Source organism: Rhea americana, unplaced genomic scaffold (genome assembly GCF_003343005.1).
Source record: "Rhea americana isolate MKP2758 unplaced genomic scaffold, rheAme1 scaffold_2, whole genome shotgun sequence".
Classification (NCBI taxonomy): Eukaryota; Metazoa; Chordata; class Aves; order Rheiformes; family Rheidae; genus Rhea; species Rhea americana.
In genome coordinates, this window is record NW_028186149.1 from 225,404 (window position 1) to 240,318 (window position 14,915).

Genomic DNA, 14,915 nt, shown 5'->3' on the forward strand with positions numbered 1-14,915 from the left:
GCCCGCCGGGAAGGGCAGCGCGAGCGGAGCCCTCCCGCGGGCGGCGCGCTGCCGAGGGGCCGCTGCTGTGCGCGGTGCTCCGCGACACTGGGCGAAGCCTCCCCGCGCCTTCCCCTCCCGCTCTCCATCCCGGCCCGTCTCCAGGGAGCTGACCGCAGCCGGGGCGAGCAGCCCCTCTCACCTGGGCCAGGGGCGAGTCTCCTGCAGTGGCCTTCCTGGTTCCGGAGCAGCCTTTAATCAATGCAGCGCACACACGGCAGAAACTGGAATAGAGAATTGCCCCCCCCCTTTTTTTTTGCATTGATATTTTATATTATAAATCTTTAATTCCAGAGAAAATAGCAGCACTTCAGAAACCACAAACTGAATCTTGTCAAGCAGTGAGAACTCTAATCATGATCCAGAAAAGCAGTTACACACATGCCCAGCTCCAAGCATATGGAAGCCTTATTGACTTACGGGCTTGAAATCTCCCATCCTTCCAGCAAAGAGCTGCAAACAACATGCTTTGCTACAAAAGAGGCCAGCAAGGGTTGACACTGGTCAAAAGACTCTTAATGAAAGATGCCAGAAAGTCCATGGAGAGCAGAAAGACCTGTTTTCTTCAGCTATCATTTGAAAGACTCGTAAAGTGCAAGCAACTCAGTTTTCCTCAAAGGGCTGAACTGCCTGTTGCTGCAGCTTGTGTGGCCTGCGCAGCAAAGACGGAGCAGAGGTAACCACTGTCCGTCCAGGCAATGTCAGGCAGGATGCGGACCTCAGTGAGATAAGAGAAGATTTTAAGCACAAGGCACGTTAGCTGTACCAAGTCCTCCTATGGAAAAGGGAGGGCCTGGAACAGCCTCTCTATGGGAACACTGGAGATAAAAACCAAACAAACCAGACTTGGTAAGGCATTGCATGATGTGGTGCATGAAACAGCACACGAATGAATTTCATGACTCAGTCCTGTTCCTCTCATATAACAGGATTTTGGCCTTGAATGCCTCACTGCAGCAGATAGGTGCGTAGGCTCTAACCACCAACGTAGCAGCCCAAACCACACCTTTCATCATGCCCTTACCACAGCCRTCTCTGCCCCTACATCCGTTCTTCTCATTCTCTTTGTCCTCCTTCAGTGTCCCCACCTGCTGCCTCTTCATTGACTGTGACGCCCCAGTTTCTGGCTGCCGGGTAGCTGAGCAGTGGGTACATGCTCGTGGGCCATGTGCATGCCGTGTACACGCTAGCTGGCCAGCTGGCTGCAAGGCAGGAGAATCTCCCAGCCACCCAGTGATCCAAACATCACAGTGTCTTCTGCCCATCTGGCAGGCCAAACATGTTGCTTAATTGGCCAAGTGCATCCTGCAAGCCATATGTTGTTTAAGTCTGGTCTAGAACCTTTCCCAGCTCCTTCAATCTGCCTTTCTGTTGCAGGCTTCAAGAAGCGACATGCAGCTGCACAGACACCACTCCCCTAATTCTGTTGCACTTCTCTATATTTAGGACGCATTGCGCAAACTGCAACATAACATCTCCTCTTGGGAATTCATTTTTGTGATAAGGACCGTAAGCACACATCAGGGATCCCTTGCTGTCCAGGATACAGCAGATTGCTTTGGAGGTGTAAAGAGTTGTTCATTGTGTCTGACTCATCCCTGTTCTTTCCTTCAGGGACTTGCCCAGGGGCTTAGACATGAGTCTCACCTTGGTCACAAGCTGACTCAGAATAACCTGAGTTTCCCAAAGACTGACATGAAAACACATAGGGGAACACCTGATTACCTAATACAGGAAACTAATCCYTGCAGAAACCCTCAAGAAGGGTCAAATTCTAGTGATTACGCATACTCTTAAATTTCCCTTGATCTATATCGCTTCTAAGCGCTACTTCTTCTACTCTTACCTTTCCGTGTGTGCCACCCCACAATGGAAATGGGACTCAACCCAAAGTCCTCAGGGCCAGCACTGATTCCTGCAGATTCCTCAGCAGCTTGCACACATCCATCTTCAGAGCCTCCAGTTAGGGCATCCAAGGTCTGCAGGGTCCCCTGCAGGACACCTGATAGCTGAAACAAACTGGCTGGTCTAAATGCAAGCGTTCTTTAGCTTACCTAGTGGAAGAAAAAATAGAAATGCAAGTAAAATAACAAACACTTGCATATATTCCTTAGCTCAGATGCTTCACCACTCTTTTCATGTGTACTAGTGTTTTCCAAACATTTCAGAATCTGTCCTTTGCCTTTCTCTTCCTGAATGTGGATCTTCCCCATCACAGGAACCTCTCTTTATTTACCATACAGTCAGATTTGTTTCTATTCCAGGGCTCTGCACTTCAGCCAAGCATTTCTGTTATGAAGATAACACACCTTCAAAATCCTCTTAGTTTCTTTTTCCCCCACTTCATTTTAATATAACCAAGTTTTCTAAGAGTCCTCAACAGAAACTCCCAGAACAGCCAGCTGATTTCTCACTGCTTTCTCAGGTAGAACTGTCAAGAAAGCAAGAGGCAAACAATTCAGACCAAAATTTTCTTTCCCTTACACATTTACTGCCTGCCCTGTCTCCAACATGTCAGCTAGGCATGTCCTGGTGAGAGGCCAGCAGCAAGGGGAGAAGAGAGCAGAGGGAAAGATGAGCTTTGGATAAACCAGTAAAACGGGAATGAACAATAATGTTGGATGGATGGACTTTCATGAAAACATCAAGAGTTGTCTGAGACTTAAAGAAAAGGATGTACCAGAGCAGGGATGAGTTTTAGTGCGTGTTAGTCCTTTCTGTCTTGTGAATGCCTTTACCAGGTCTGCCATATTTCCAGCTTTCCTCCTAAACTGAAGCTCCTGTAGATTCATTTGAGGGTTTGTGTCTGACAGAGGATTGATTTCTTTCTCCAAGGGTAGTTTATGGTTTTGCTTTTCACTCTCACRTCTTTCATTTACAGCCTTGCCTTTAGAAAGGGTCTTTCTGCGTAACTCTGATGTCACCTTTCTGAGAGGGTTGAAATGGCAGGCACCAACAAAGGAACTGCCATTTTAGAAATAAGACTCAACTCTTTCTCCTCAGAACAGGAGGAAGAAAAGAAAGGGATAAAGTGAATGAGATGGGAGAAAGAATAAACCATTTTTAGCTGATCCTGTGGCTGAAAAGACACTTAAGTTTTTTCTCAGGTAGCAGCAGAACCTGAGATGAGAAGACAAGTAATAGCTGATACACAGGCAGAAAAGGATAAGGCAGGAACCTTTGCTGAAACCTGGGGCACAGGCAGGTTACAGCCACTGCAGAAAGATCATGGGTCAAGTACAATATCAAGAGGATCCTGCTTTTCAAAGATAGTCTAAGCTTTTCGATCACCAAAGCTGCTCTTTGTGTTCCCTTCTGAGCTTTGAGCATCAAAGCCRTTGCTTCAGTAATGAAATCATTTTTCAAAACATTTTAGAAAACCAATACATCAACCCATAAAAGCTGATGAAACTGCTGGGCATTGCAGTTTCAAAAAACACCACATGCAGTGGACATGGGATTGCTTAGTCGCTCAAACACCTACTTTACTTTTAAAGGCTGTAACTGTTAAGGAATGTCATTTCAAAATCTATTTACATCCTGCAGAAGCTTTGCACAGATAGCAGTGCTATTGCCCAGACATGCAGGGAGAGGGGTCAGAGAGGTGCCCACAGGGACTCAAATACTCTGGCAATGAGCTTAGTATTAAATAAAATGCAGCAAGGCTCTAGACAGGATGGTCAAAGACTGCTGAAGTAATTTCAGTTGCGATTTCTGTGAATCCTTCCCCTGTGGTTGTCAGCAACTGAATCAAATAGGACCTTCCTAAGAGTGTTTTTGCTCAGCCACTGAAGAGCATTTATAATCCTAAATAGGAAACATCCATAACTTTTGTTAAGACTTCATAAATGTTTGTAGATCTGTAGTTCTGATAATGTTTCTATATATTACTGAACAGTGTTTCAGAACAGTGAAATGCTGACTAGCATCTGCAAAGCAGGGGTAATGATAAGATACGAAGGTCATAGGAATTAATTCATTAGCGAAAAGGTGCAACAGGAAAGCAAAGCCATGCTTATCACAGTGCTGCGGATGGGGATTAGAATCCACTGTACAAACACATAGCAACCAAACTCCTTGCACGTGAGCACTTCACAACGTACAGTAAGGAAATATGCCTAGTGTTCCTCTTTGAGCATTCACACAGCTTCTTAAAAACAGATGAAAAACATGCCTACAAAAGCAAGAAAACTCTGCAGCTGTGCCTGAGGCTTGCCATATCATAACCCAACAGGACAGGTTGTGACAAAAAGGAAAATGCAGGATCATTTTCCCAAACCTTCTGTGGGCGAGGGGGGACGTAGCTGCCTGGAGCATGGTTCACAGTATGGTAACACATATTCTCTGTCTCCCTGGGACTCGCTGCCCTTCCTTGGCATCCATACAGAGTCATGAGCCTTGCAGGGCTCAGCCGGCTTATCTCCTCTTGCCACCGCAGAAGCTTAGCAAGGGATGGGCAGGGAGCAGAGGTCATATGTGAGCCTCAGTCCTGCTAATAGCTCTTTGGCTGGAGGGGGGAGTGATGGAAAATGAACCTAGATCAAGTACTCACAGCGCTGCAATGCACTCAATCACAGCTGAATGTGCAGCTCTTTCATCCCCTTTCTTTTGCTATTTTGATAGGCAGTGAAATAGTTAACCCCGACAATATTTAAAGCATCAACACTAGTCATCAGAACTGGCATGTGCTGAGATGAACCGGGCAGGTCGGAGTTATTGTTTCAGATTCTGCAAACGCAGCCAGACATCAGCACATCAGTTAGCCTGGAAAACACTAATCAGATGTATCTCAGCAACCACAGCATCCAGGGCTTCTCAGTTATTGTGATTATTTTTTGTAGGCAAGTTTAGCTTTTGGGRAACAAAGTGGTGCCAGTGCCAGGACTGTCTCTGCTCATACCCTCAGTAGAAAGTGAAGAGTACTAGGCACAGGACACATCCTTGTTTTATAGACAGGGGAACTCAGGTACCTTTTGGGAAACACTGTCATTGCTGAACTTGAKGCACAGACAGTTTCAGGACCTGATCGTGCTCAACCACTGCATTAACTCAGCTAGTTTAATTTCTGACCCAGTCTAGGAAGAGACTTTTCTCGAAGCTACACAGTGAGCTGGTGTCAGTGCTGGGATTTGTCCTGCTGGGATTTTTCCACGCTGGGATTTGTCCTGCTGATGCCCGGGTTATCAGCTGAGCCCAGCTTCCCTCTGAGAAGAGCTAAGACATGCCGAGCCTGGGGCYCATTGCGCAGCAGGCCTGTGCTCAGCCTCATGGCAGGCTGAAGCAGGCACTACTCCGCTCTCTCTGGCCATGCCCCCATCCCCCAAGKGGAGGAGGGAAAGCACTGTAAGGACTGCCAGAGCCCCAGTACAGTTGTGTCTGTTCCTCTGTGCTGGCAGAGCTCGGGGGGACATGGAACAGGAGAGGTGGAAGGGGGCTCAGGTCTGAGCCCTTCAGGAAGCAAGGAGAGGTGTCGCACCTGTTTCAATGGATGTTTTATGGAACAGGGTTGGTGTCAGTCAAGTTGCTCCCTGATGTACCTCGTAAGCGCTTTGCTCTCGCTGTCACCATGCCAGGACCAACAATGCTCCATCAAGGCCCCAAAGCATCCATGGAAGTTAAGATACTGGCAAGTTAGACCAGTGATTTTCAATGTTTCTCTGATTTGCAGGCTACAGGGGTACATAAACTATAAGTCAAGAACTATCAAGCTCCRGTATGGATTTTTTTTAAATACTCTGCCTCTAATGATCTTTAAATACCAAACACAAAAAATCTAGGTTGGTAGATCCACACTTAAAAACTTGGTTAAGTACACTGGAAAATTAATCCTTATATCTGTATGGATGAAAGATGAACAGAAAAGGTAAGAATTTTCTCCCTATAAAGACATTATAAAGATCACCTGAAGGATGAAGATTTATTACTGAGAAAAAGTCACAGAAAACAGCAGTCTCAGAGAATTAAATGCAAGGCCAAACTTAAGAAAAGAGGAATAATCCTAGCAATGACCATTTTGTAAATCTGACTCTTCACAAGGAACAAATTCTGAGCACAAAAAGCCAGTATCACAGCTGAAGGATAATAGACTCACAARCAGTTATATTTGCCCTGGAGTTTCTAAAGAAGGGAACCTCCTATAGCTTTACCAATCAGTGAACGAAAGGGAAGTGGTAGGACCAACTAATTTGGGTTTAAACAAACTGTTGAAAGACTGAATCACAAAAATTTGAATGTAACGTTTTCCATGTCTATTTTGACAAAACAGTACCCACATAGCTTGAGAACTGGCTTAAGAAGTGTGAACCGGGAATAAAAGTAGCAAATTTACTGAGCAGAGAAAAGGTATTTAATGTGTTTAAAACTGACTGTGGTAGTGCTGTGGTAGAGTTGATCTCAAAAATTTCACAGTGATCTAGACAAGACGATGACTGATGAAATTATCAGATGATACGAAGTGAGAGGCATTYTGAAAAATAACGAGGACAAGGAAATAATTCCAAGAGAGAAGAAACAAAAATGGTAAAAGATCAAACAACCTCCTGCTCTGTAAGCCACAAGCCTAGTGAATTCTGATTTCCTACAGATTTATGCTTTTATATCAGCACCACATTGCATCCCACTTGGTCTCATGCTAAAAATCTCCCCATCCTTCCTTGATTCTCTTCCTCATATCTCCACACTTGCACTTTCTGAAGGATTCTCTAAATTCCCTCCCACATCCACCATCTGTTTTGGCTAGAGAAGCAGCAGCATATGCTGTGGCTGGTTTCAGAGCATATTTTGCCTGGCCATTAAGTATGTGCAGGTGAGCTCTGCTTTGTAGACAGGATAAGACCTGGGTTCTAGCAATATTTCCCAGAGGGGGAACACCTTCTCTCCTCTAGGTAGTTATTCATTTTTAGAAAATTTGTGGAACGTAGTATTTTAAGACTTCTATGTTTTTATGAAATTTAGTTTAAACTAGCCAACAGGTTCAGGAATTATTAGGGAGCAGAGGAACAGGAGAGACAGATGGTTAAACATATCTTATGCAAGTCTAACTCTGCACTGAAAACTAGTGCAAATTACAATATACATGATGTGTGTGYGTGTGGAATCCTAACAGAGGTAGAAACCTGGAAAATAGCAAGGTCTGACTGGAGTTGAGATGACGGAGAACTACAAATTGGACACGAGCTTACTCCTTCGGATGGCAGCAAGAACAAGCTCAGAATACCGTTAGGTGGTGTGTGCCAGTATCGCTGTATAAAGGAAGGAAAGCACATCCCCTACCTGGTTAAGGAGGATTTAGCTGACGAGAAGAACCAACGTCATATGAGCACCTTAACTAAAGAATGGTTAAATAGGGACACACAAGCTCCCACAGGCACAAGAGGAGAGGAACAGGGCCAGAGGGAAGGAGTTAAAGGGTCTTTATCATCCCCTCTCCACATTAGCACATGGCCAGATCACACAACTGAGAGTAGATGTGATTGCAGGGCCCTGCATGTGTGTTCTGGCTTGCAGGATCAGCAGGCTGCAAGCACTAAGCAGAGAGAGGGATTATTCAGTATTGATGTATGGAGGAAGCTGAGGATTTAAGCATGAAAAATGAAATTAAACTGCGAATAGGAAAACGTGACCTGAATGTCATCCCAATGTTTCCTGCCACTGGGATGTGAGCGGCAGTGGAAATCTCCCCAGGAACGCTGTGGTGCCAAAGAGCCTCCTGAGAACAGTCCAGCAAGGGCAGGATTGGTCCGAGGCACACAGGACAGCAAAGCTGGTTGGGATTCTGTGATTTCACTGTGACAAGGCAAGCTGGGCAAGGTGAGCTGTGGCAAATAAATGTTGATTAGAGAATGCTTAGAAAGCTCCTTGGCCCAGATGTTTCAGGGAGCAAAGTCTTGCCACGCTGACAACCCGTTTTAATTTCTGATAGGCTCCCGACAGCATTAACAGCCCTGACAAGGCTCAGGGAGGATTTCTGACAGATGCCGTCAGCAACACCGGCATTTTTTGGTGAGCACACACTACCATCTAGTGCTGAAAGATTTTGCTGCAGGAAGAGAATTAAAAACAAGTCTTCTCCAAAACGACTTTGCTCTGGCAGCTGCCTCCAGCTCAGCGCTCCTGTGGCACAAGGGCGCAGGTCTGGGCTGCTGTGTGCCACCTGCTGACCTCAGGTGGGTGCCTGCAGAGCACCCAGGTGTGCCACAGAAGGTGGGTGCAGGCCCACCGGCTCTGAGGAGGTTAATACTTTCTGTGCTTGGGAGGGAAAAGAAAAAAGGGTAATGCTGCAACCCTGAAAATAAAGAAGAGATACAGACAAAGGAGAGCAGACACCCATTTCTCTGCTCTCAAATTGTTTCCTAGCATTCAGGACAGTCAATCACATTTTATCTGTTGCCTAAAAGGGTTGGTAGGGAATGCTCCGGAACAGGGTGTCTTCTGAGCTGCAGAGGAGCTTTTGTCAAAAACCGAGCAATGTCTTGACAAGCCCCACAAGTAAGACAGCGAAAGGTAGTTTACTGTTCCCCTTGCCTGTCTCTCTTCCTCAGCTTCTTGGCTTAAGTCTCATCTGGGCTTAAGTTACAGAAATGTATACAGTACTATTAATCCAAAAATCTAATCTGAGGAACTATCCTGCTGTGGCTATTGGCCTTGTGAGTGAATGTGATGACTGTAACTCCTTCACTCTTTACATCGATCTGGCTATTTAACAAAATTATTTTATAGGTAAGATCCCGTCTTTTTGTCCAGGCACTCCAGAATCAGTAAAATCAACAAAATATTCCCCATTTTATCTTTGCAGGAACACAAAGGCTCATAGCTTCCTCTCCAGGCAAGGAGACTAACCAACAACATTTTTAGGCCCCTCTTCATTCACAAAATTTTAGCTTTTTACAAGAGCTTTTAGAAATGCACAGTGATTTACCAGCTGGTGGAGCTCAGTAAATAGCAGAAAGATTTGTCCACAAACATTGCTTGAATTGGAAGCAAATTGTGACTCAGCCACGTTTACGAACCTTCTGCTTTCAGTTCCACAGAAGTTTATGCCTGTGGGATCGTATTATTTTCCCACTGACAGAAAGCATCACAAACGCACTGAAGCCATCGAGGAATCGTGAATGCCACCACCTGCGGCAGGTCTGCCGAACAGACCTCCTTGGCACAAACACAGGCCAAACCCGAAAGTCTCACCTTCTCAAACAGCTGTACGGGCGTGGCTACCTGCACTTGTTAACCACTGAAATCAGCCAAAGTGTCCACTTTTAATGGATTCTTGATCTGGTGCTGATTAATTCAGGCTTCTCACTGCTTTGTCGACCAAATCAGCCAGCCAGAGGACTAAAAATAAAAACACATGACTCACAGGACCAATAAACATGAATTATAAGCTAGGAATGCACAGAATATATTCTAATATATGGCATAAACCACTTGTTTAATTCCAACAAGCAGCCCAGTGAGCTCCAGTGGAGGCCTTCAGCAACCTCTGAAGGATTTTCCATCTGAAGCATGACATTTCCTTGCTGAAGGAGGACCTGAATATTTTATTTGCAATATGGTTTGGGAAAAAAAATGTAGTTAATATAAATAAGTGTTACATTTTATTTTTCAAATATATTTGCAATAGGAATTGAATAAAATAAGTAATATTGCCTCTTGTTGAAAGACACGAGTCACGGTCCCCAATTAAAAGATGTTTTAAAAATCTCAGATCTTCAAACTAAAATACATTTTGGGTACTCTTTATTTGTCTCCAGGTTTTTTGTTTTCTTGGAGACATAAGGATCACATTTTCATGCTTTTCTCAGCCACCTTTAGTGCTAAAACACTCTTTAATAATGAAAACTGCAATTCTTAAATACTTAATCCAGAAACTGAGTCTTTAAAGAAAAATACAAAATACTCTGTGAGTGGCAATATCAAAATTTCATTTGGAAGTATGACTGCTTGTGTTAGGCTGAAATTACAATCAAACACCTATATTTTCTAGAGTCATTTAAAAATGTCATTCTCTTAATACAATCAATTGAATTAAAAGACATCCACTATCTAAGTGTTGGAAGTAATTATGAAAATAGACCAGATTATTCTAATGTTTTTTAAGGCTGCAGAAGCAGGGCAAGGATGTGATCTAATCAATCATTCAATCTCCAATATAGTCCCCTAAAAGCCCTGTACTTTTATTACCTTTAAACCAGTGCTGTATTTGTAATTTTGCTGACTGTGAAACCTGCATGTTGTTTTGGCTTAATTAAAACAACCAGAGAGTTTTAATGCACCCCATCACACTTATCCGGAAAAAACAAAGTGAAGGTTTTGCTCTAGGCACACAGGCAGCACCATAGAAATAACTGGGATTTAAGCACATACTTTATATTAAAAGCAAATGCTCAACTGGCTGGACTGGAGCTGTAAATCTTAGTGATGCCATGGTTTCTATGACAACTAAGTGTGATGTTCCATGAAAGATTATGATTTAAAGGAACACTATTACATTTAGCCTTTTCAGTTGATACAGTCCCAGCTCATCCTGCAAATCCCTCATGCGTGTATCTACTTGTCTGTGGCCTGGCAGCTTGCTGGTAGCTGAGGGACACCACGGCTGCAAGGCAGGAGGCCCCGAGCCAGGTTTAGAGTGGCAGCACGGGGCTGTAAGCCCTGCCCCCTGTCTGGGAAGCCCTCATGGCCCGCTTCCTCCATCACGGGGCTGGCCCAGGTCCTGCCAAAGACATATGTTGCACTGAGACCATGCTCAAGGCCTCAAGGTCCTGTCAAATTGCCAGCAAAACTCTAGGAAAAGCAAGTTTCAACTCCCTAGTGTCCCTCTTCCCGTGCCAGCAGTGATCTCTGTGGGTTCACAGATCCTCCCAGAAATGCCACTTCACCTCTGCTTCACAATTAACTCGTACTCCATTTGGTGCAGCTATCTCTCAGAGATGTCCTCCAGCTAGCCTCATGGTCTGCAGCCATCTCCAAAAACATAACCAGAAAGATATTTTCATCCCTATCGGCGGCCCTGGGAGGAGGTGCCAAAAGCAAATACATACCTGCTGAAGACCAAAGCTAACTCCAGGCTAGCTAGTCTGGAGCTGGACAGGAGATACCTGAGAAGCAGACTCTCTTACCTCCCTTCTCTCAGTACCATGAGCCCACATACTCACTGAGGATGGCCACCCCCACCAGCAAAGCTCCAGCAACTGGTGGTCACGGTGCCTTCTCCGCAGCTCATGTGCTCTGGCCAAGATGAATCTTGATCAGCCCTGGCACTTCATTTAGGAACGTGGTCTCCTCCATCTCACTGTGTCCCACCACCTCATTTCCGGATAGCAGTTGGCTCTTGGCTGCTATGCATTCAGAACACAGTGATTCACCTGCTGTTTTTCAGGCCAGTGAGAGCCAGTGGTGCAAATCTGTCCAATGGCCCATGTAAGTAAGCGGCACCCTTTGTAGTGAACAGCTCCCTTTAGACAAGGGTAAATGCTTTACCAGGGAGATTAGTGCGACTGCACTTGTGAAGTCATGATATTTCTTACAAATAACATCACTGACTATAAATAACTGGCACATTTTCCATCCTATGAGATTATGAGTCTCTTCCTTGCAAAACAGATGAGCTCACTGAAAGATAATTTTGTGATGGCCAGATAGCTTCAACATCAGATCGAGTCCATCATCATTAGTCCAATTAAAGCTCATTTTTATCCCAGGAAAATAACGGACACACTGATAAAATGCCTCCATTCGTTGTTACTGCAACATCCACAGCTGCTGTGAACACATCCACGTAATCAATATGGCTCGCTAAAAGGTTTCTAAGTGAGTTAACTCTTCCAGGAACAGGCCAGATTTCCAAGGGACTATTTGCTTACCAAATCTCATGCTTTTTTGTTCTATGCTTCTTTTACTTATAAGGGCATTAAATCCAACCAGGAGCTGATCGCACACACTTCAGCAGAGCATAATATGAATGTCACAGGCTATTACTGTAATTCAGGTTGAGAGAGGGAACCTGGCCTTGAGGCTACTCATCCCCTATAAAAAAGACTGAACATAACCTGCCTCCTCCTGACAGAAGTGGGTTAGGGAGTGACTGTCTGCGCAGCCGTGGTGGCAGCCGCGGTGGCAGAGCACAACTCACTGCCACCCTTGAGGGCCAGGAGACGAGAGGCCCTAGAGCGACCTTTTGCTCCAGCTCAGCAGCAGCTCCACAAATAGCCTCAGTAACACAAGCAAAAGGGCCTGTTTTGCCATTGTGAGGGGCTGCAGGCCATCGCTTGCCACAAACTGGGTCCTGTGGCCCCCTGCCTGGTTTGGATGGCGTCACCCACTCACTGCCGCAGGTGCAAGTGCCAGGGCAGCGGGAAACTGTGCTCCTGCAGGCAGCCACAGCCACCATGCTCGTGGTCCTGCCCTGTTTTATAGATTAGAAACATTTTCAAGAGCCATGCAAAGTCTCTCTGGACTCACGACTTTACCACACATTCAAGAGAAATGCATCTCGCAGGGCCTCTCCCTGCCTTGCTACAGGAGAAGGACGGCACGGCAGACAAGCCTGCACACAGTTCTCAGGAGACTGGAGCTTTTGTTGTTTGCTTCAAGCAAACTGAAACTGCAAAGCTCTTTAAAAGCTTTGCTAACCTTCTATGAGCAAAATGATTGAACTTCAGACTCACTGATCCACAAATCTCCTGTTTGAATCCAACACTTTAATTTCATGTTTGCTGTGTTGTGAAGATACAGGTTTTCTAGCAGCTGCAGATACCATACAACACTTCTACTTGATCCCTGCAACCTCACGTGAGACCTTGCCCAGCCTGAGACGCCTGCTGAGTCTCCTCCAAGAGCTAACTCCAGACAGCCACAGAGACATATTTTGGTACCTGAAAGTAGATATCACAAGTTATGGTCTATCACAAGGGCTAGGCAGTGAATTCCTCTTGACCCAAACAGAGCTTTTCATCTGTCCGTTACTACATACTGCTTCTGTTGGCACTGGAAACGCTAGAAGGCAACTCTGGGCTCCCCGTGATGAAATGCAGAACCTCTAACGATTTCAGCTTGAATCGCGCCTCGAAGACCAGACAGAGACGACAGAAGAATGCCCGGCTTTAAATAACTTGTCAAAATCCTCTGGGAAGGTAAAATATTGGATGTTTTTTGAGAAGCTTCCATCTGTCTGAATTTCTAGTTTGCTTTTTGCAACTAGGAGCTCAGACGGGATTTGAGCTGAGAATACATTTCCTGAAGGAGGGTTTCCAAAGTTTTTTCCACACCAGGATACCAGGCTGGCATCTGTGTAACACCATCCATAAACCACAGGTCAGGCCTAACATCCCAAGGACACCCAGCCACAGAGCCCTATGGCAGAGCCCTCCAGGACGGGCCCACCGCACTTGCAGGAGATGAGCCAAGGCAGCTGGTGCCAGGGACGCAGCACTCCGCTGGGCGGGCTGCCTCGGCTAGTCGGTGGCTCTGGCCACCTCAGCACCGGTGACAGAGGCTTCGTGGACTACAAGTTCGAAAATGCGGTACTCCAGAGGCTAGGAATTCTCCATGACCCCAGCAGCAGAGCTCTGCCTTAACCAGCACTATCCACGAAAGTGAGCAAAGAGAACTAAATCTTCCAAAACAAAGTCTTTGTGGAAGTTGCTCCTCTTCCTGGAGCTTGAAATTTCCAGAAGACCACATCAGTCACAGCGCAGCAATGAGCAGCATTTAAACTCAACCATTCAAGAAGGAGAACTTCCACTGTAAAGGGGACACTGTCCCCTGGTTTCAAAAATCATGCATCTGACAGCATCCTCTTAAGCTCCCATTACAACAAGTATTGCCTAAAAATAAATCCTTGTTTCCTGTTGTTTCTGTTAGTTTGCTCTGTGCACTTGGCAGCCTTTTACAGGATTTCAGTGTTTCCCCAAGACTGTCAATCAGTTTCCACTGCTTTTTCTACGGGTTTTTCACACATCAGCACAGAGAAGAAAAACATTTAAAAAAAAAGGAAAAATGTGATTATAACCCACTCAAAGCAGCTGGCAGAAGATATGTAACACCAAGAACTCCTTTAGGTTTTTAAAAAGTGATTGCATTTCAAATTGCCTGCCTCTCTTTAGGTGTAGACGACATAGCCTCCTTCTGTAACCAAAGGTAAGAGCACAAGTTCGCACACAACCCGTCTATGGCAATTTCAAAGTCAACTGAGGAAACGTAACGTAACTAAATGATGGTTGGAGTCAGTGAGCAACGTAATTTTGTTTAGTACTTACATTCTTTTAAAACCACTGAGCTGGGTAACAGCATCTGCAGCAACCTATGGCTCCTCTTTTTATGATGGAAAAAATACATACACTTATCTAGACAAGAAATCTAGCACTTTGTTTTCTCCTAAGCACTCAGGAATTAGTGCTCCATTAATTCAACCTTTAATTCTACTCTTATTGGTTCAGTCAGTCATGGGCTGATTACTCTGCAGTTCCCAAAGGCAAGATCGGAAGCCCTCCACCCTCACCGAGAAGACACCTACTCTCGACAATTGTTCCGGCCAGCTCGAGATGCTGAGACAGAGGAAGCTACAAGGAAATCCCAGTGTGAGAAATTACAAACACATAACTTCATTTCATTCCTTAGTGCTAATTTTTGCCATCTTTTATAAAAAAAAGCCTGCCTCAAGGCAGTACATATAGAGCTTCTAAGTCTATCTAGACAGGGACAGAGCTCATGATATTTTCTATGAGTTGTATAGCTGTGAATAGTCTTGCTGCTTAATATAAACAACTTTTTTCAACGCACTTATTCACAAGCAACTGCCATCCGCATTACTTATTTGATGTTCATCGAAAGCCAAGGGAAAGCAAAAGAAACAAGAAGGAAAGAGCATGGTAATACTT

The 14,915-nt window shown here is 45.0% G+C and overlaps 1 protein-coding gene across 1 annotated transcript in view; it reads right to left on the reverse strand.

The window, feature by feature from the left end:
* The window catches only part of UBE2Q2 (ubiquitin conjugating enzyme E2 Q2), a 44,311-nt gene extending 43,169 nt beyond the window's left edge, over positions 1-1,142 (reverse strand). The window contains exons 1-2 of the mRNA XM_085303645.1: positions 1,085-1,142; positions 182-231 (exon numbers count right to left, since the gene is read on the reverse strand). Of these exons, the coding sequence (XP_085159771.1) occupies positions 182-231; positions 1,085-1,142 (108 nt within the window). The remainder of the gene's footprint in view (positions 1-181; positions 232-1,084) is intronic.
* Positions 1,143-14,915: the final 13,773 nt, after the last annotated feature.